Below are 22,720 nucleotides of genomic sequence, written 5' to 3'. Positions count from 1 at the left end.
AAAAGATTTGGTTTGGGTTCCAGTTGACTATTTTGAAAAGATTTACATTTTAGGAGAAATGTGATCCAAACTAAACAACAAATAACCTATAGATGATGTTTTATAAAATGTGTCTAGGGTTTTTTTTTCCTCTAAAAATTAAATCAAAATTTTATAGTGAGACCCAGATGCATCTACACTCAGGATACTGAATATGGAAACAACCTTATTTATTCATTTCTCAGGTTTTGGTTTTTTTTTTGTTTTTTTTTGTTTTGCTTTTTAATCTTGTCTCTTCCACTAGATGGGTCAGTATTTAAATTATTGTTCACCACTTTGTCACCAGCTCCTAACACAACGCCTAGCACAGAAGTATGTGTTAAATGAGTGAATAAATTGTAATCTGTTCTCTGTACTGAAGTCTGAGTAATCTTTCTAAAACCGATTTTTGTTCTTGCTACTTAAAATCTGTCAGTGGCTCCTCCTTGCCCTTGAATGGAGTCCAAACTCCCTTCTTGAAACATGACTATTATCGCAAAGGACCTTTACGTGCACGGGTACTAAGTTGCTTCAGTTGTATTGGTGCACAACCCCATGGTCTGTAGCCGGCCAGACTCCTCTGTCCATGCGATTCTCCAGGCAAGAATACTAGAGTGGGTTGCCGTGGCCTCTCCAAGAGATCTTCCTGACCCAGGGATCGAACCCAAGTCTCCTCTGTCTCCTGCATTGGCAGGCAGGTTCTTTACCACTAGCACCACCTGGGAAGCCCAGAGGGCCTTTACATTTTTTATCTAGCCCAGGGTTTCTCAGCGTAAACACCGTTGACATTCTGGGCCAGATAACTCGTGGTCTGTGGGCTGTCCTGTTTAGTGTACTGTGCTGAGGAGTATCCTGGGCCTCTGCCCACTGTCCAGTGGTATCCTGCCACCCACAGTCGTGTTGACCAAAACTGTCTCCAGACGTCACCAAATGTCCCCTGGGGAGCAGAGCCACCCCAGATGACAGCCTCTGCTCTATCTGCTCATGTCTCCCGCCTCTCCCCACTCACTCGCATTCTGGCCGCACTGGAGGTGGAAAGCTGTGTCTTGCCTGAGGGGCATCACACATGCTGTCCTCCTCTGCCTGGGACACACCTGCCCCAATGCGCTTCTCATCATCCTTTAGATTTCAGCTTAAGTTTCACCTCTAAGGAGGCCTTTCCAGCTCTCCTCAGTTCCTTAAATGGCCCCGCTTGTGTTACACCTGCATCTTGTATTTCCTATCTCATCATGCTTTTTCCCCAGTTCTATCAAGATTAACTGACATAGAATATTGTATTAGTTAAAGATGTATGGCATAATGATTTGATATGTGTATAAATTTAGTCAATAGCCATCACCTCACATAGTTACAGAATTTTTTGTGTGATAAGAACTTTTAAAATCTACTCTCTTAAGTCATTTTCAACTATATAATGTAGGACTGTAAACTGTAGTCACCAGGTAGTACATTATGGTAATAATAATAATGTTGCAGATGGATACTGAAATTAGTGGGTAACAGTTTGGGGAGGAACAATATTTGCACTGACTCAAAGTATCTCCTCTAAGATATTTAACTATAAAGGGTAAGATAGTAGCTTTATAGTAAAGAAACCTGGCAGAAACCTTTACCTTAGCCAAGCAATCCAGGCCAGCACCACCAGGATCTGGACGCATCACATCATGAACCCTGTGACATGATCCACTGAAAAGGACAAAACATTGTTTTTGTGGTAATCTTGCCAAAAAAAAAATCTCAACTGGAAAATGAGGAAAACATGAGAGGATCTCACATTGACTGATATTCAACAAAGTAATGGATCAGTACTCTTCAAAAGTGTCAAGGTCATGAAACACAAAGACTAAGGAGCTCTTACAGACTCCAAGAGTCTAAGGAGAAATAACAACTGGATAGAATGCTGGAACAGAAAAAGGTCATAAGTGGAAAACTGACAGAATTTGAATACTGCCTCTAGTTCATAGTGTGTGCCAGTGTTATTTCCTGGTTTCAATAATTATGCTATGATTATGTAAGATGTTAAGGGAAGCTGGGTAAGGAATATACGGAAACTCACATCTTTTTGCAACATTTAAGTCTAAAATTAGCTCGAAATAAAAAGTTTAAAAAAAAAATCCTACTGCAAAAAAAAGAGCTCCAAGCTGGAAAATTACTGAGGCCAAACCCAAGTCTTGAGCTATTCCTAGCTGCCAGTCCCAGGATGCGAATTACAGCCATAGTTGAGGGAGAAAGGGTAAAGAAAATGTTTTTACCCTGAGCCGCGAGGTCACTAGACACAGGAAAATCCAAACTGAAGTATTGGAAGGGATGTGCCGAGTAGGAAATCAACCAGGTGGTAGTGAGAGAGTTCAAGAAAGAGTGATGAGAAAGAGATAGGGAATAAAAATATGAGAGCGTGAAGGAAGGTCAGTGGCAACATTAGAGTTTGCTGGGACCTCCCTGGTGTTCCCATGGTTAAGAGCCTGCTCTTCCACGGCAGGGACATGGATTCAATCCATGGTCGGAATCCCCCATCCTGCATGCCATGTGGCATGACCCCCAAAAAATTTTAAGTGATGCCAATGACAGCTGATGTGAGAGTTGGACCATAAAGAAGGCTGAGCACCAAAGAATCGATGCTTTTAATTGTGGTGCTGGAGAAGACTTAAAGAGTCCCTTGGACAGAAAGAAGATCAAATCAGTCAGTCCTAAGGGAAATCAACCCTGAATACTCATTGGAAGGACTGATGCCGAAGTTGAAGCTTCCTGTACTTTGGCCACCTGATGTGAAGAACTGACTCATCAGAAAAGACCCTGATGCTGGGAAAGATTGAAGGCAGGAGGAGAAGCGGGCAGCAGAGGATGAGATGGTTGGATAGCATCACCACATCCATCAAGTTGGTGATGCCATCCAGCCATCTCATTCTCTGTCGTCCCCTTCTCCTCCTGCCCTCAATCTTCCCCAACATCAGGGTCTTTTCTGATGAGTCAGTTCTTCACATCAGGTGGCCAAAGTATTGGAGCTTCAGCTTCAGCATCAGTTCTTCCAATGAATATTCAGGATTGATTTCCTTTAGGGTTGACTGGTTTGATCTCCTTGCAGTCCAAAGGACTCTCAAGAGTCCTCTCCAACACTCCAGCTCAAAAAGCATCAATTCTTGGCGCTCAGCTCTCTTTATGGTCCAACTCTTACATCCATACATGACTACTGGAAAAACCATAGCTTTGACCAGATGGACCTTTGTTGGCAAAGTAATGTCTCTGCTTTTTCATATGCTATCTAAGTTGGTCATAGCTTTTCTTCCAAGAGCAAGCGTCTTTAAATTTCATGGCTACAGTCACCATCTGCAGTGATTTTGGAGCCCAAGAAAATAAAGTCTGTCACTATTTCTACTGTTTCCCCATCTATTTATCATGAAGTGATGGAACTGGATGTCATGATCTTTGTTTTTTGAATGTTGAGTTTTAAGCCAACTTTTTCACTCTGCTCTTTCACTTTCATCAAGAGGCTCTTTAATTCCTCCTTATTTTCTGTCCTAAGGGTGGTGTCATCTGAAGTTATTGATATTTCTCCCAACAGTCTTGATTCCAGGCTGTGCTTCATTCAGCCTGGCATTTTGCACGATGTATTGTGCATATAGGTTAAATAAGCAGGGTGACAATATACAGCCTTGACATACTCCATTCCCAATTTGGAACCAGTCCGATTTTCCGTGTCCAGTTCTAACTGTTGCTTCTTGACTTGCATACAGGTTTCTCAGGAGGCAGGTAAGGTGGTCTGATATTGCAGTATTATTATTCCAATAATACCAGTTGGTCTGGTATTATTGGAATAATAGTGACTGAATACAGGCCATGGTCACTTCCTCAGAGCTGTAGGGAGTGATCTGTTGCCCTTCACTGAACATTAGCACAGTGAGAGATCGAAGGTAAAAAACTGTGTTTCCTATTCGTGTATGTGGGAAAAGTTGTTGTAATGTCAACAGATAAATCGGGAGAAATACCAAGTGTTTTTGACAGATTATATGTACATTTACATACCGTGTAGCTGCCTGGAAATATCTAGTAAGTGACCTATTTTGAGTCAAAGTACAAATTTCATGAAGATGTTGAATGGTCTTTCTGCCTGAAGTCTGCAGAGGAGTTACGATTTTTTATTTGGAATGCCTAAAAATTTTTAAACTCAAAGAAACAAAGGCAGCCCCAGAAGGGGCAACTTTCTCAGTGATCTCTGTTAGGTGAAACTTCAGATAGCCAAGAGTGTAGATGATTTTTAATGAAACCAGGGCAAGAACCCTCTTCCTAAATTTTAAACTTTTTATCTTCAAACTCGTATCCCATTACTTCAGGTAAAGAGTAAGTTATAGCTGATTTGCTCAGCTGTACTTTGCCTCGACATAGGAAATCAATTGAGATAAAATATGATGAAAGTTCATATTGATTCAGAGATTTGCTGTTTTCTTTCTATAAAGTGGAGATTTGTGTCCGTGTGGACATAACCACTGACTTTCACTGTTCACTAAGAGGACAGATCAATTGCTGTCAAGTTTTCTCTTTGGGTTCCTTACCTTGTGTTTAAGATCAGTAATAAAGCAGTGATCAATCTATCTACAGAAGAGAGTGGAGATTTCTAAGTACACCTTCTCATTTCCATTTCCACACTATGCTCAGACTTCATTGCTTCACTTACAAGCAATTCCTGTCCTCAGCTTTCCAGGTGTAGTAACATTTCCTGTGTTGTTCATTTTTTTTAAATGTTAGTGAGAAGGATTTCAGATATTTTTTAAAAAGTGATATTTCCAGCATTTGTTAAAGAGCTAGGATGACGATACCTACAGGTTAGGAGTCATTTCAAAGCAGAACACTTTCGTGGATGATTCTGTTCTTTGAGAGCTGGGGTCCCAGTAGTATATCTGTGCATGCTCTTAGGGCAAATTTCAAATGCCTGAGGCACAAAGGCAGTAGCTGAAAAGAAGAAAGTGTACAGAACCTTGATGATGACCGTGATAATGATGGAGAGGAAGAGGAGAAGAAGACATTGCTGGTGGTGGTGGTGGCGGCATCAGCTAACATGACTGGGCATTATGTTTTGAGCACCATGTCAAGTGTGGTCTGTACATTCAGGCTAAATCTCCCCTGCAGTTTCTACATAGGCCCATCACTTTTGTAGGTAGTACTGAGCCAACAGAGTGGTCTAGATTAAAATCACCCTCTGCCCTTTGTGCCCTTGAGGCAAAAGGAACAACCAGAAGATACAAAGCAAACACTGTGCAAATTTAAACAAATAAAAAAACAGAGCTTAAAATTGCAAGTTCCAGCCAGACTGGTAGACCCTAGATGATATTAAGATGCATGCATTTTCTGAGTTCTTTGAATTTAACACGTGCATCTGACAAAAATCTCACTCCTTCTTCCTATTATCTAATTCTTATCCTCTCTGTCTCTGGGTGCTTAGAAAACTATTTAGTGATAATTCTTAAGTTTGTGTTATTTTATTTTCTATAAGACTGATTACAACACAATTATAATTTTTTAAATATGCCTTATAAACATATGTTTGTTGAGTCTAACATATGGTATTTCTCTGGTTATTTTATTCCTGATGCTTTGTTACAGTATCAGATTGTTTCATGTACTACTTCATGCTGAATAAATATTAGAGAGATTAATCTTTATTCTCAGGCCTGCTTCCTATTTTAATCTAGAGGAAAAGCTCAGTTTGTATTTATAAGTTTTAATTATGAATTATGGTACCAAACACATACAAGAGAACTATTGGGTCAAATTTGTTATCTTAGATAAATCAGGGCAATTTCCAAGTTAACAGCTTTTGTTTTCACTTCAAGAAGTTGAGGAGTGGGGTGACAGAAGACAGTGTTAGAGAATAACCATACAGTAACCATGACCGACTTGGTGACCAAGCACACACACACAACCATGACCGCTGCTCTTGCTGCTGATCAACCTGTCTGCATGCTCATCTTTCTTTCTTAGGTGGTTGCCTATCACTATTGCCAAGCAGATAACGCCTACACCTGCCTGGTGCCTGAGTTCGTCCACAATGTTGCTGCCCTGCTCTGCCGCTCCCCTCAGCTGGCAGCCTATCGGGAGCAGCTTCTCCGAGAGCCTCACCTCCAGAGCATGCTGAGCCTTCGGTCCTGTGTTCAAGACCCCATGGCCTCCTTCCGGAGGGGAGTGCTGGAGCCCCTGGAGAATCTCCACAAAGGTACAGATGAGGTGCAGAGCAGGTGGAAGGTGGAGACTCTGGAGCCCAAGTTCACCTGGGGGCATGTTATAGAAATGATTATTTTTATCACACTGCCAAAACTTAAATGTTCCTACAGGGTATAGTTAACAAATAAAATATTTTACTCAGAGGAAAAAAAAAAATAAGAAATTCCTCCAAGAATTGGTAATTCCTTCTCTCTGCATAAAAATTCTCATTCTCATTTCCAAATATAATGCATTCTTCTTGAAGTAAAGATAGTTGAGCTTCCAGTCCTTTCTGTGGAGTTCAAATAAATCACTAAAGCCATGGCTCCCTCTCCATGCCATGGAGTTTCTATGGTTACAAACATCCTCAGTCTTTATATTTGCTTTTTTTTAATTACTCCACAGTCAGGTAAAATGAAAGGGTTACATAACTATGTGTATGCAAAAAAAATTACTTAATCATCCACTAAAAGGTATTAAGATATTTTTAAGAATTAGGGAGAAGTGATCATGTCCATGCCTTTTCTTTGTTTTAACTCTGCAATTCTGGTGGCATTGTTTTTCATTGTGTCCGACTCTTTGCAGCCGCATAGATTACAGCATGCCAGGCTTCCCTGTCCCTCACTATCTCCTGGAGTTTGCTCAAACTCATGTCCATTGATTCGGTGATGCCATCCAACCATCTCATTCTCTGTCACCCTCTTCTCCTGCCCTCAATCTTTCCCAGCATCAGGGTCTTTTCCAATGAGTCAGCCCTCTGGTGTTGGCCGAGGCCTAAGTGTAACCACCTCATTCTTCACCTCTGCCCCTTCCCCAGCATGTTCTGTCCATGCTGGGAGCCGAAGAAAAGGACCTGAGTAAGCATGAGATGCCTGAGCAATCCTGTTTATCCCTGAGAGACTTACATACTTTCCTTGAACATTTCTCAGGTACTCGTATAAGAATTTGCATTCTCCTGGCCACTGTCTCGTTATGTCGACTTCCATGCTGATCACCATGTATCGGAGTTTTTCTTCTCGACTCCGATAACCTCTGTCTATAGCTCTGCTACCTACCAATCAGCTTTCCCACACCCTAGACTTTTTTAACATTGAGATTTCACCACAAATATTTTAAACATGTTTTCTGTCCATTCAGTCAACCTTTAAATCCCATTAATTGTGCCTTCTTGGTGTTTCTCACGTCTCAAAATCATTCCTGCCACTGTCACCCTAAAGGCTGCTGAGCTGCCTGTGACATCACATCTGTGTTGCTGCCCTTCCTGGTCTTTGCTTCTGGTCTAGTGCTGTGTTCACATCATAACACATTTGGAAAATTATTCGAATGTATATAGCACACAGGGATAAAAAATCAAGACTTCTCATGGCTGGACATCACTGGCTCTGAGGCTACAGCTGCATGGAGCTCCTGATGCCCACAGGGCTGAAGGAATTCATGTTTAGGCACATCTCTAACCCATTCATGGCCTGCCTGGCGGGTAATATCTGCCCCAGTCTCTACAGTCTTCTAGACTTTATGTACTGCTTCCAGATAAAGCTTTATAAAACAGTGTTCTGGTCACTGAATTTCCCTGTTACCTCACTGAATTAACTTCCATCTCCTTAGTCTGTCATTTAAGGTTTTTAATGGCCTGGATCCAACCTACTTTCTAGCCTTATGATCCACTTTTACCCTTATGAACCCTGTGTTTACATATAAACCAAAATATTCACAAATCCCTAAATACTTCCTTACATTTTCCTGCCTCCATACATCTGCTCATTGATTCCTTTTCTTGATACGCCTTCTCACATCTCAGAATCCTACCCATCTTTCATGGACCACCTTAAATACCACCTTATTCATGAAATACCTGCTGATCCACCTGCTTCCTCCAGTAAGTTACAGTGTCCTTCCAAATTGACATTAGGTTTTTTTTATATCTTACTTATGGTATTTCCTATATTACTACATGTTTAATAGAACTTCAATTTTTGTTAATAACATTTATTGAACTTTTATTATATGTCAGATATACTTTGTGCTTTATAGGAATTAGTTGTTTCTAAACTTATTCCTTTGTCTGAATTATATGCTGTTGAGGCTAAGAACTCATTCAGCTTTTATCCTTCATGGTGATTACCTCAACCATGAACGTAGCGGGAATTTCAGGACATAAATTTTGAACAAATAAGATAGAAATTGCTCCCATATAGAGGTACCTTGAGGGAAGGTCAGTGATACAGGATCTAAATCTTAATGCTAATTTAAGGAAAATATTCAAATGCTTGCAGGCTCAGCTCTAGAATCTCAACCGTAATTCATGTGTTTTATAATTTTGCTACTAAATATATTTGCTGCTCATTTAGGTCTCCACAACCAGCTCTAGATATCCCCATTGATAAATGTTCTCTGAGTGAATTTAATTATTCTATCAAATTACCATGTTCTTACCCTGAAAACAAAATCACCATCATAAGCAACAGCTGGAAACACAATTTGTAAAATAAATTAAATACTGAAAATTATTTGATTAATCCCAAAGAAGACTGGAAAGAAAAAACAGAATATATATATATATATATATATATATATATATATATATATATATTTTTTTTTTTTAAGTATGGAACAAGCAAAATGAAAAACTTAAATCAGCTGTTATCAGTAATTACATTAAATTTAAATGGACCAAATAATTCTGTTAAAAGGCAGAAACCATCAGACTGGATTATAAAAGCAAGACCCAGTAATATGCCATGTGCAGGAAAGTTTATTTAAAGACACAGATTCAAAGTGAAAGAGTAGAAAAATACGTACCCTATAAACGTGGAGCATAAGAAAGCTGGAGTGAGGATATTCATGTGAGGAGGAGTGGACTTCAAGACAAGGAGTATGACCAGAGGGGCATCTCATAAACACAAAAGGACCAGTTCATCAGAAGATAAAATAATCCTAAATGCACATGAACCTAAGAGTGAAGTTTCAAAATACATGAATCAAAAACTAAACTAGAACTAAAGAGCTGAATAGACAAATAATTATAGTTGGAGATTTTAACTTCTCTGTCTCAATAACTGTTAGAACAAATAGACAGAAAATTAGTAAGTATATAGAAGATTTTAACAACACTGTCAACCAATGTGACCCAGTTGGCATTTATAGAACACTGTCAATAACTGCATAATACACATTCTTTTCAAGTGCACAAGGATTGTATCTGGGCCATAAAATAAGTCTGAATTCAAAAAACTAAAATCTTACAGAAAATGTTCTCTGAGATAATGGAATTTAATTAGAAATTAATACACAGAAAATCCCCAGATATTTAGGACTTTAGCCGTGCAGTTCTAAACAACCCATGAGACAAGGAAGAAACCACAAAGGAAATTATAAGAACTTCAAACTGAGTAGTAAAAAACCAATGATTAAGTTTATGAGTTAATAAACTAGAAAAAAATGAGGAAAATAAACCCAGAGTAAACAGAAAAAAATAATAAAAAGCAAGAGCTGCAATCTGTGAAATATAAAAAAAAATTTTAATATTTTTTAAAATTAGAATTTATAGCAATAAATTCAACAACTTAAATTGGGCAAATTCTATAAAAAACACAACTTACACAAAAGTGACTCAAAAGGAAAGAAAAAAATCTGAATAGCTTTTATCTGTTTAATTTGTAGCTCTTACCTATTTAAGTTCAAATGAAAACAAAACCTCTAAAAAGAAAACTCCAGGCTCAAATGGTTTTATTAATGAGTTGTATCCAGCATTTAAAGAAGAAATAATATAAATCTTGCATAAATGTTTTCAGAAAATAAAGGAGAAGAGAACATTTCTCAGTTTGTTTTATTAGACATGCATACTGCTGAAACCAACATTTGGTAAGGACCATACAAGAAAAGAAAATTACAGGCAAGAATTCCTCATGACCATAATAGCAGAATTCTGGGAAAAACAAAATAGCAAATTGATTAGTTCTAGTTGATCAGGAATACAGTGTTTAACATTTGAAAGTTAATTAGTGTGACTCATCATACTAGCAGAATAAATGAGAAAATCTATGTCTTTATGTAAACATATATTTATAATCTCAATAAATGCAGGAAAAAATAATTACAATTAATAGTAAAAACGGTCTGCAAACTAGGAATAGAAGAAAACTTAGTTTCATAAAGGACAACACCAAAACATATACAATGAGATGTTAAATACATTTCCCCTTTTATCAGGAGCTTGGTGACTTACTTTTGACATTCTTCAGTGGTCCAAGCTAGCACAGTTAAGAAAACAAACAAGCAAACAGTATGAAGATTGGAAAGGAAGAATTTCTTCAATAAATAAATTGCTTTATTTGCTGATGTGCTTGTTTACTGGAACACTCTACGGAATCTACAAAAGAAAAGAAAAGCCTGCTAGAATTAGTAAATGTAGAGCTACCGTCGATATGGTCAGTATGTGGTATCTATTGTGTTTATTTTGGATGGCATCACTGGGTTTGAGCAAGCTCCAGGAGTTGGTGATGGAGTTGCAGCCCGCCATGCTGCAATCTATGGGGTCACAAAGAGTCGGACACAACTGACTGACTGAACTGAACTGAATTGTGTTTATATACTAGCAGAAAACAGCTGAAAAGTGAAATTTAAAAAGTAGTATGGCAGTTTTAAAACATGGCTGCAAATTCTTTGACATTCCTCCCATCCAGAGTTAGAGTGTGTGTCTCCTTCCCTTGAATTTTAGCAAGCTTGTGACTGCTTCAACCAAGAAAATATGACAAAATGATGCTGTGTATAGTTGAGGCTAGGTTATAAATGGCCATGCTGCTCCCATCTTCTTTACTGAAACACTTGTTTGGGGGAGATGCATTGCCATGTCACGGGCTTCCCTGGTGGCTCAGTGATAAAGAATCCACCTGCTAATGCAGAAAATGCAGGTTTAGTTCCTAGGTCAGGAAGATCCCCTGGAGAAGGAAATGACAACCCACTCCAATATCCTTGCCTGGGAAATCCCATGGACAGAGGATCCTGGCGAGCCCATGAGGTCGCAAAAGAGTCAGACACAACTCAGCAACCAAACAACAATTGCCATGAGAAAAGACTGACTACTTGGAGTTTATCAAGAAGTACGGACCACATGTAGCAGCCATATTTATGTAAGTTTTCCAGTTGACTGTTCTAGTCAATAAAGTCATTCTGGCCCTGATACCAGACATGTGGGTTTTTGTTGCAGATGATTCCATTTCCCAGCTATTTGAGTAACAGCTTTTTGATACAACAGTAGATAACTGGAGCAGATACTATTTTCTATAGAATCAAAATGCTTAAGAATAAATTTAACAAAAGGTGTGTCAAAAGTTTTGCCGTGAGAACTATAAAACATACAAAGCAAAATTAAAGAAGTTAGTAGATGGAAGTGGTATGCCATGTTTGTAGATTGAAGTTTTTCCCCAAATTGGTCTATAGATTCAACATAATCCCAATCAAAATCCCAGCAGGATTTTTTTTTTATTGTTATTTACAACTTTCAGAGATTCAAAGAACTGTGAATAGCCAAAACAATCTTAAAAAGAATTGGAAGACCAACAGGTACAGGCCACCAGTACCTGGTTTCAAGACTTAATATAAAGCTATAGAAATCATGACAGGTAGTAATGTGTTAGTAAATGTTTAACAATCAGCCCAGGGATAGGGGCCTGATTTGACCATAAAAAAACTTAACAATCAGCTCTCATGAACCAATCTGAGCCAGCTCTAGCACTCCACTGACAGAGTGGTATTCCCACAAGGAGAGATAAATAGATCAATGAAACACAATGGAGAATCTAAAGATAAACCCGCAATATGGAGTCAGTTGACCTTCTTCAGAGATGCCAAGATAATTTGGAAAAAAGAATTTTTTGTCATCAAATGATGCTACAACAACTGGTTACCAGTATAGGAAAAAAATGAATCTCAATCCTTATCTTGCATCATACACAAAAATTAACTTGAGATTGTATCCAAAATATAAAAGCAAAATCTCTAAAGCTAATAGAAAAAAACTTAGAATATCTTCACAACCTTGGGGTAGGTAAAGATTTCTTAGGTCTTGAAAATCATCAATCATGTAAGAAAAAATTAATAAATTGTACTTTGTCAAAATTTTAAATGTCTACTCAACATAAGATACTACTAAGAAAAAGGAAAAGAAAATCACAAAGGGGGAGAAAATAATTCACTCTCTGTGTGGGCACACTCATATGTGTATGTGACATAGTGCTTATATCCATGATATTTAAAGAATTTCAGTAAGTTATTGAAGAAAGGATAAATCAATTCTGAAATGGACAAAAGATTTAGGTGCTTCACGAAAGAAGATATATAAATAGCCTACCAGCACATAAAAAGGTGTTTGCCATCATTAGTCATCAGGCAGATACAAATTTAAATCACAATGAGATACCACTTTACATCCACCACAATGGTTAAATTTTTTAAAGCTGAGCATCAAATGTTGATGAGGTACACAACTAGAACCCTTACATATCACTGATGGGAGTTTAAAATGGTACAACTACTTTGGAAAACTAGTTGGCCGTTCCTTATAAAGTTAAATATGAATCTGCCTTATGACCAAGCAATTCTAATTCTTATGACCAAGCAGTTTCAAGCAAAATACATTTTAGGTAAATGTATTTACCCAAAAGAAATGAAAACATATATCTACAAAAAGACTCATGCAAGAATGTTTATATCAAAGATTATTCATAGTGGTTAAGAACTGAAAACACCCCAAAGATCCTTCAACAAAAGCATACATAAACAAATTGTATATTCATTTGATGCATAATAAATGAATTATTAATATGCTTCTTAGTAATAAAAGGAACAAATTAATAGTAAACTCAACAATGTGTTGATAGATAAATCTCAAAAACTTTATGTTAATCATAAGAAGCAAGTATAGTCAATGGTGATGTGAATCAGAACAGTGGTGCCTATTGAGCACTGGACCTCTGGGGTAATGGACATGTTCTATCTTTGCTCAGGATGTTAGTTACAAGGGTATATGTGTTTGTCAAAACTCACCAATGTGTATAGTTTAGATCTTCACAATGAATTGTATTAATTATATATAAATTTTTATCACAATAGTTTTTAAAATAGGAAATTTTTTAAGGTAACTGGAGTTTCTTCCCAGGAAGGTTCAGTAGAAACAGTGTCTTTTTAAATTCAGGAGCTACATTTCAACTTATATATTTTTCTTTAAAAAATGAGAGTCAACATTTTTCACATTTCTTTAAGGTTCTACAAGTGTGGTGACTAAAACACAAATACAGATACATATAAAACAAATGGAAATGTTTCAGAGTTTCTTGATGAACTTTTGCTTTGGCCATCAAGATGAAATGAAAGGTGATACTTGTTTGTTATCACAACTAAAAGGAAATGCACGTAAAGTGCCACTTTTTTGAACAAAAAATGTCTTATTTGAGCCTTCTTTTCATTTTTGAGAATCCCTATGCAATACACCAGTAATATTAATACAGTAGAATCTCATGCACTAGGATCCAGTTTGCCTTTGGTTCTAGCTGTCCCCTCTTCTCTTGCAGTCTGTTTACTTCTTGTTTCTCTCGTGTATCTAGAGAGTCTTAGAACAGGACTACTAAGGAAGACAGTGCCAAGTATTTATTAAGCATATATGTAAGTGAGGGCAGTGGGGCATCCCTGCTGAGTACATATGTACAGGGAATTTAAAACAAGGGTTAACGGGCTTCAGAGACCTTTCCAGGGACTTGTCAGCCAGAACAGTGGCTCCTGAGCATCAGTCCATTTAAAATTTTCATTAGTTCATGACAAAATAAGAAAATAGAAACAGCCTAGAATTTGTGTGGGTGTAAAACACAGATGTGGTTTTGCATAGACATATATGTAAAAGTTAGATAATATCTCTCTTCTTCTAATGTTAAAATATTTTTATTCTATGAAATAATGGTAGTAGTTGTACTATACATGTTCTTACATGGCAAATTATGAAGCAGATCCTTCGTTGATCCCCAATTTTTTTTTTATATTTTCATTGATAAAATCTTTTAAAAGCTACTGAGTCAGAGTATGTATTTAAATATACAAAGTTTGAAATGAGCAAGCATTCTTGTAAGGCTGGTTGCATTTGAAAGGCAAAGTCTAAAGATCACTAAGGCCTCACTTATTAAATTTATAATTGAGAGACCTCATTATTTAGCAAAAGAAAAAGAAATTTTTTAGGTTTAAGTGAGTCACATTTTTTAAAAAAGAAATGATATATTGTCTACTCATTGGATGAATATTATAGTCTACTGGGAATTTATGGAAATGAAAATTTAATGTTATTAGCATTTGAGTTATTTCATTCATTAAAATGTTCAGATGATAATTTAGAGCATGTTCTTGATCTTGATGCTTGAAATGTTTTCCCAAAGAAAATTTCAACAAATGCGTGCATTCTCATCAGCGTTTTTCCTCCACTTGACAATCATGGCTTTCTTACGACGGAGCCTGGGTGAAGTTAAAGGAGGTCTTACTGGGGTGGTGGAGACAGTGCTGTGCTTGTAAATTTTAACAACCAGCTGTAGGAAGGAGGGCTTGTAACATTTGCAGTTAAGAGTTAGAGTTAGTCACTAAGAGTTAGCGACTAAACAACAACAAATTGTATAAATAAATAGTCCCACTTGGACCGCTTTGAAGCTACCAGTTGCTTAACAACCAACTCCTGAAAATATTTCAGTGGATTCTCCTGAACCAGCACAGGATGGCTCCAGCACAGCGCGGGGTGGGGTTGGTGGTGGTGCTCACTAACCGAGGACAGCTGTAATGCATCTGCCAAGCAGAACGCAATAAAGACATGATTTTGCTTAAAGGAGCCAAGGTCCTCAAAATCAAGAACTTAAGAACCCCCCCATTTGGTGGGTAAATTCCAATTCATTCCAAGCAGCTCCTCTCTCTTGCTAAATTCTTTTTACTCCCTAAAGGAACAATGTATTTTCTTAGCTCTACATCATCTAGAATGACATTTCATTAATAATCATTGTTAATAGAGCTGAAATCCATCATTTCTCTTCCTAAAGTCACCAGATGAAAGTAATACTTGAACTCTTCATAATTTGAGAACTGATTTATAGTACTTAAGCTATTGAAATTAAATTTCTTTATGTAAAGCTAGTACTTTAGAGGGAAAATATAAAGTTGTATTAATCATGCAAAAAATCTGCATACAATTTGAAACAAAAATATATAGAGTTTTGACTGGTTTTGACTCTTTCAAAGGCTAACGGAACCAATGTGGTACTGAAGTCCACAGACTTCCTTCTGTCCCCAGTTTCACCTTCTTTTTCTTCCTCACATGTTTCCTGCTTCAGGCATCCCAGTGACTTCTCTGTTTCTTCCCCCATGCTTTCCTCTTTCCAGAGCCTGTAAGTTCAGTTCAGTCACTCAGTCATGTCTGACTCTTTGCAGCCCCATGGATTGCAGCACGCCAGGCTTCCCTGTCCATCACCAACTCCTGGAGCTTACTCAAACTCATGTCCATCAAGTCAGTGATGCCATCTAACCATTGCATCCTCTGTCGTCCCCTTCTCCTCCCATGTTCAATCTTTCCCAGCATCAGGGTCTTTTCCAGTGAGTTAGCTCTTTGCATCAGGTGGCCAAAGTATTGGAGTTTCAGCTTCAGCATCAGTCCTTCCAATGAATATTCAGAACTGATTTCCTTTAGGATGGACTGGTTGGATCTTCTGGCAGTCCAAGGAGTCTTCTCCAACACCACAGTTCAAAAGCATCAATTCTTCAGTGCCGAGCTCTCTTTATAGTTCAACTCTCACATCCATACATGACTACTGGAAAAGCCATAGCTTTGACTAGATGGACCTTTGTTGGCAAAGTAATGTCTCTGTTTTTTCATATGCTGTCTAGGTTAGTCATAGCTTTTCTTACAAGGAGCACGCATTCTTTAATTTCATGGCTGCAATCACCATCTGCGGTGATTTTGGAGCCCCCCAAAATAAAGTCTCTCACTGAAGTTTCTCACTGTTTCCATTGTTTCCCGAATTATTTGCCATGAAGTGATGGGACCAGATGCCATGATCTTAGTTTTCTGAATGTTGAGTTTTAAGCCAGCTTTTTCACTCTCCTCTTTCACTTTCATCAAGAGGCTCTTTAGTTCTTCACTTTCTGCCATAAGGGTAGTGTCATCTGCATATCTGAAGTTATTGATATTTCTCCCAGCAATCTTGATTCCAGTTTGTGCTTCATCCAGCCCAGCATTTTGCGTGATGTACTCTACATATAAGTTAAATAAACAGGGTGACAATATACAGCCTTGATGTACTCCTTTCCCAATTTGGAACCAGTCTGTTGTTCCATGTCCAATTCTAACTGTTGCTTCTTGACCTGCATACAGATTTCTCAGGAAGCCTTCTGCCTCAGAACCTGTAAAGGTCCTGCCAACTAGAAACTTTTACTTGTTCTTTGCAATTCATTTATACTACAGCGTTCATTCAGCCTGAAGATTTTTTAATCTCTAATTGTTGAATATTGTTTGAGAATCAGTAAGCATTTCATGGGAGTAGAAGCCTGAAATCTTACCAAGCCTTCTTCTACAGTCCAGCCCTAAAGATAAACTGATTTTGTCAATTAGGATAATATAGAGTCCAGGAGGGAAAAGGAAACAAAAGTGGCAGATATTTGTCTTTCCTACCTGACTCCTTTCCTGGGAAAATAACGTGAGGGTCTGGTCTCATTGAAGCTGCTTCACATGTAGTCTAGGAAGCTGCTCGTTCTCGAAGATCTCAGAATCCAGCCTGCCTGGTGTAGGTCTGTCTATTGGCTGGGATTCCTTTTCTCTGTCCCTTCATCTTTTCTATCCCACTGCATATTCACATATAGTCCTATATACTGCTTTAGACGTCAGTTTAAACTTTTTATTTATCTGTTTATTTTTGGCAATTCCCAGAGGAATGGCACCCCACTCCAGTACTCTTGCCTGGAAAATCCCATGGACGGAGGAGCCTGGTAGGCTGCAGTCCATGGGGTCGCTAAGAGTCGGACACAACTGAGCGACTTCACTTTCTCTTTTCTCTTTCATGCATTGGAGAAGGAAATGGCAACCCACTCCAGTATTCTTGCCTGGAGAATCCCAGGGACGGCGGAGCCTGGTGGGCTGCCGTCTGTGGGGTCGCACCGAGTCGGACACGACTGAAGCGACTTAGCATAGCATAGCATAGCATAGCATAGCATAGAGGAACATGTGATATTGTTCTCTTTAAGACTGTCAGAAGGGGTGGAAAAACCATTCTTTTCCAGCTTTTTCAGGTGTGTGAGAAAAATGAATTTACATGTGCAGATTCTCATACATGCAATGCTCAGACTGTCTCACAGCTGATAACATGGAAGAAATGTTGATGATGATACATATGCTTTATAGATTATTTATGTGACAAACATGTTCGTACCTGGTGAAAAAAAAATCAGCTCACTAAATGAATTATTCCATGTCTTTATAATAAATTATGTGTGCTGAGCATTTACTAAACACATGAGAGACCTTTTTAAATTTTTCCTTCTGAATAGATATGTGATCAAAGACCCAAAAAGAGCTTACTTACTTGCTAATTATTTAGTAATTTGTTTCTTTCTATCTCAGAGAGAAAAATTCCAGATGAAGATTTCATCATCTTAATTGATGGATTAAATGAAGCAGAATTTCACAAACCGGATTATGGGGATACAATTGTATCATTTCTGAGTAAAATGATTGGAAAATTTCCTTCCTGGCTCAAGCTAATTGTAACAGTTAGGACCAGTTTACAGGTATGTGTTTGTTTCCCTTTGGACCCATAAATTATTTCCCTTGAAGAGTGCTTAAACTGAAAAGTTTAGGTCCTTGTACCCTTAGTAGTGAGCTTTTCTAAATCTCTGCCATGTTTTAGAGCATTAGCAAGAGTAATTCCCGAAAATAATATTTTGAGAGTAAGTGGTACAGTCTAGAGAGACCATTTTCAATATTTGACTGTCTTAGCTCAAATTCCCATCCTCATTGCTCTGGGTAAATTTTAATAAAGTGTCCCTCAAAATAGCATGAAAGAAATTCTATTTTTCTAGGCTTTGTCCTGAGGATAGCAAACAAATAGATCCTCTAACATGTTTACTGTTTGACTTTTGTTTTATATTTTCTATCATTTAATGCCAGGAAAAATCCAGTTCAGTGTACAGTGTAGAGTCAGATTTTCTAGTTCTTCCTTCTGTTTCTCAACTTTTCATAGCATGAAGATGGACTTTCTTCTGTATATACCTTTTTTAAGAAATATTGGCACTATTCAGGCTTTATATTAAATTTACTACCCCTGGGAGATAATTTTTTTCAATTACCTTCTCTGTTTACTCACTGATCACTCACTTCATGGCCTGGAAGAATGACTAGGAATGTTGGAACTGAATCTGTAGACACATGGGCTAAAGGGTAAATGAAATGACTCTACCTTCTTTACTATTCACGGTATACCTGAGTTGATATTTTCCATTCTTTACATATTCACACTTGGTTTGAAACAGGGTTTCTCAACTTTTTTCCCCCAAACCATAGCTTTTGATGAACATTAAAATCTCGCATTGGGACTTCCCTGGTGGTCCAATGGCTAAGACTCCACGTTCCCAATTCATGGGGGCCCAGGTTCAATAACCTAGTCTGGGAACTAGTTCCCATATGCTGCAATTAAGAGTTCGCCTGCCATAACTAAAGAGCCCATGTGCTTCAACAAAGGGCGGAGATCCCAAGTGATGGGACTAAGGCCTGGCACAGCCAAATAAATAAATTTTTTAAATATAATAAAAATTAAAAATAAATAAAATCTCACATGTTATACATCCATCCCACTATTTTGATGCAACACCCTTATATCAGTAGTTAACATACAGAAAATAGCCTCAATGCCCTCCTTTTCCCCTCTCTCAGGCACTTAGTATTTTTCCTGTAGATTGACCAATTAAGGTCAGTCTGCCTTCCTTGATCAGAAACTGTACTTCTAATCCTGACCATCAACTTGCAGATGTTCGTTATTAAGATTTCAAAGTAATTTGAGTTAAATTAAAATGAATCAACATAAATGCATCTTTGTAACTAAAAGTTATGTACTCTACCATTATTGGTCAGTAGCTTGATTGTTAAAAGATGAAGGGTGAATAAAATAAACTTCCAGGAACACAGTCTGACTAGTTTTACTAAATATACACTTAGGAGATAATATCTTTGCTTATATTTTTACATTATGCCATGTGCAATCTCAAAAGATGTTTTAAGTATGACTTGGTAGACCAGATGACTAACTTTTCAGCTGTGCCAAAGAACAGGGAAAGCATTATATTCACAAAGTTGAAAAGTCAGTGTCTTCATAAATCAAGGCCAGCAACTCATAACCTTTTTTTTTTTTTTTTTTTGGTTTTTAAATTATGAAAGTATGATAATGCATTTACAGGAGACTTGGAAAATACAGATCAAGGTTGCATATAGTTCCACTATATATTACAATTATTTTAAGTATCTAAATTAACCAGTAACTTTTAAAAATTATTTTTATTTACCTCTGACAATGAAACAATTCACAGATCTTTCTAAATGAACCCTCATAATTGATCATTCATTATTTCCACAAACATTTGTTAAGTATATCAAGTGTAAAAGCTTACTTCTAAGAGCTGAGAATAGGACAGTGAGCAAGATGGACAATATCCCTGCCCTCACAAAGCTTATTTTCTAGTGAGGAACACACATAATAAGACAGATTAGCATATGTTAAAATTTAGGCAGTGTCAGTGCTATGAAGACAGATATAACAGTGAAGAGATAAATGGGGATGACAGTTATTTTACATAGAACAGATAGGAAAGGCCTCTCCAAGGAGCCTTGTAATGTGATGAAATCTGATTTACCTTTTTAAAAGATTTCTTTGGCTCCTGGCTATGTAGATAATAAAATGTAGGGGATCAAGAATGGAAGAAGTATAGATGAAAGGTGATGGCTTAGACTAGAGTGGGAACAGCAGAGATCCTTTGAAGTGGTCATATTTGGACTATATTTTGAGAAGACGGTGACGGGCTGGATGTGGACGTGAGCAAGAGAAGAGGTTCAAGGATGAATTGTGGGGTTTTGGTGAGTAATTGGGTAGATGCTGGTATCCTGTGAAGTCATATTTGGAGTATATTTTGAAGAAGATGATGATGGGCTGGATGTGGATGTAAGCAAGAGAGGAGGTTCAAGGATGAAATGTGGGATTTTGGCGAGCAATTGAGTAGAGGCTGGTTTGAGGAAAAAATCTAGATAGTTCCTACTATTTGATGGTCAGGTCAGTGGTGATACTGTTTATTGACATGGAGGTTTGTGGTGGGGGGGAGTTTTTGTAGTTCTGATTTGGTCACAGTAAGTTTGTCTATGAAACATCCAAGTGGTAATGTTGACTCAGTGGAGATATAAGAAGAGAGCCCAGGAGAAATGACCAAGCTGGGGATATAAAATCAGGCATCATTCATGTATAGACTATATTTAGAACCATGGGATCCAGCTATTCTATGGAGTGAAGGTAGCCAGATAAGAGGAAGAATGGAGATGGGAGCCCTGGGTAGACCGAGAAATGAGACAGGACCCAGCAGAAGAGGCTGAGTAGGAGTGGCCAGTGTGCTGAGAGGAAAATGAGGGGAATGTGTTATGGAAGCAAGCTGCAGGAAGGGACTTGAGAAGCAAGAAGTGATCACCTGTGTCAGAGACTGCTGAGAGGTTGAGGAGGATGAGAAATGAACCTCCATTATTTGGGAAGATGTAGATGACTGCTCATCTTAACAAGGACCATTCCAGTGAAGTGATGAGATTGAAGCCTGATTGCAGCAAATGGAGGAGAGAATGGGAAGGGAGGAATGAAATACAGTAAGCAGAGAAAACAAATTTTCTGTTACGTTTTGCAAAACATGGGATCAAAGATACAGTAGTTAGAGGGAGGAATATGGAGTCCCATGTCTGTGTGATCCAGGAGAGAAGAAGAAATTGCTGCAGGAGAGGGAATGGATACTTACAAGAGCAGAGTCTATAAGCAGATAAGAAAAGATGGATTCCAGAGCAAGAGAGTCACCCCAAAGCCCTGTCACCTTCCCCCAGTATAATTTCCACACAGATCGCCAGGGTGCCAGGCTTCCCACTGTTAAAAGATTTTTTCCTTTGGACTGAGGCATCTCCCAAAGACCCCAGTTAAAATAAAGTCATTTTATACTTATGGCTGATTCACATTGTTGTATGGCATAAACCAACACAACATTGTAAAGCAGTTATCCTCCAATTAAAAATAAATTTTAAAATAATTTAAAAAAATATTGAGGGATAGAAAGTCAAATTCCATATGACATTCTTTGAGTCTTTTGGCATTCTATTTTCTGTTTTAGGAGTGTTATTTAGAATATTGACCATTCAGTCGCTCCTAAAATACCCTTTATGAAGACTCATAAAAGTTATTTTAAGTCTCAATTTTAGGGAAAGTTGTGTCCCTTTTAGGCAACTAATAATGTTTTAATCCTTAGACACTAATACGTCGTCATATCTCCCCCTTTTCTTTGGCCACTCAGAAGTTAAGAATAAATCCGTGGACCTGGCAGTTTATCACAAGAGTTAGGGGAAACTGAAGGTCTTTCTGTCTCTCTGTCTGTCTCTCTCCATCTGTTTTAGGAAATTACCAAGCTGCTGCCTTTCCATAGGATTTTTTTGGATCGACTAGAAGAGAATGAAGCCATAGACCAGGACCTGCAGGCCTACATCCTGCACCGGATACATAGCAGCTCAGAGATCCAGAATAACATTTCTCTTAATGGCAAAATGGACAATACTACATTTGGCAAACTCAGTTCTCATCTCAAGACCCTCAGCCAAGGGTCCTATCTGTACCTGAAACTCACATTTGACCTCATAGAGAAAGGCTACCTAGTGTTAAAGAGCTCTAGCTACAAAGTAGTTCCTGTTTCGCTCTCTGAGGTTTACTTACTCCAGTGCAATATGAAGTTCCCAACCCAGTCTTCCTTTGACCGGGTGATGCCTCTCCTGAACGTGGCAGTGGCGTCTCTGCACCCACTGACTGACGAGCACATCTTCCAAGCCATCAACGCCGGCAGCATTGACGGCACGCTGGAATGGGAGGACTTCCAGCAGAGAATGGAGAACCTCTCAATGTTCCTAATCAAGCGCAGAGACATGACTCGCATGTTTGTACACCCTTCTTTTCGAGAGTGGCTTATCTGGAGAGAAGAAGGCGAGAAAACCAAATTTCTCTGTGATCCCAGGTAAGCCATAGATCGGTAATAAGCAATTGTGAGCCTGTTTTGTATTTACTACATGGAATGTGGGTATTGGAAGCAGTGAGGAGTGGTCTTCATAGAACATTTCACATAAAGGTGACATCACCTCTGTTTCTTCTTAACATAAGGCTATGATGACGTTGACTTGTTTTGTCACAGTTTTACTTCCTTAAGATTCAAAATCTGCATAGATATT

At 38.1% G+C, this 22,720-nt stretch overlaps 1 protein-coding gene across 3 annotated transcripts in view; it reads left to right on the top strand.

Moving 5' to 3' along the window:
- The window catches only part of TANC2 (tetratricopeptide repeat, ankyrin repeat and coiled-coil containing 2), a 372,903-nt gene that overhangs the window by 292,423 nt on the left and 57,760 nt on the right, over positions 1 to 22,720 (top strand). For all 3 annotated transcript variants that reach the window (XM_055575581.1, XM_055575580.1, XM_055575578.1), the window contains 3 exons: positions 5,992 to 6,223; positions 17,843 to 18,009; positions 21,902 to 22,509. In XM_055575581.1, coding sequence (XP_055431556.1) covers positions 5,992 to 6,223; positions 17,843 to 18,009; positions 21,902 to 22,509 — 1,007 coding nt within the window. The remainder of the gene's footprint in view (positions 1 to 5,991; positions 6,224 to 17,842; positions 18,010 to 21,901; positions 22,510 to 22,720) is intronic.

This window comes from Bubalus kerabau, chromosome 4 (genome assembly GCF_029407905.1).
Source record: "Bubalus kerabau isolate K-KA32 ecotype Philippines breed swamp buffalo chromosome 4, PCC_UOA_SB_1v2, whole genome shotgun sequence".
Lineage (NCBI taxonomy): Eukaryota > Metazoa > Chordata > Mammalia > Artiodactyla > Bovidae > Bubalus > Bubalus kerabau.
This window is presented reverse-complemented; position numbering and strand designations above follow the sequence as displayed.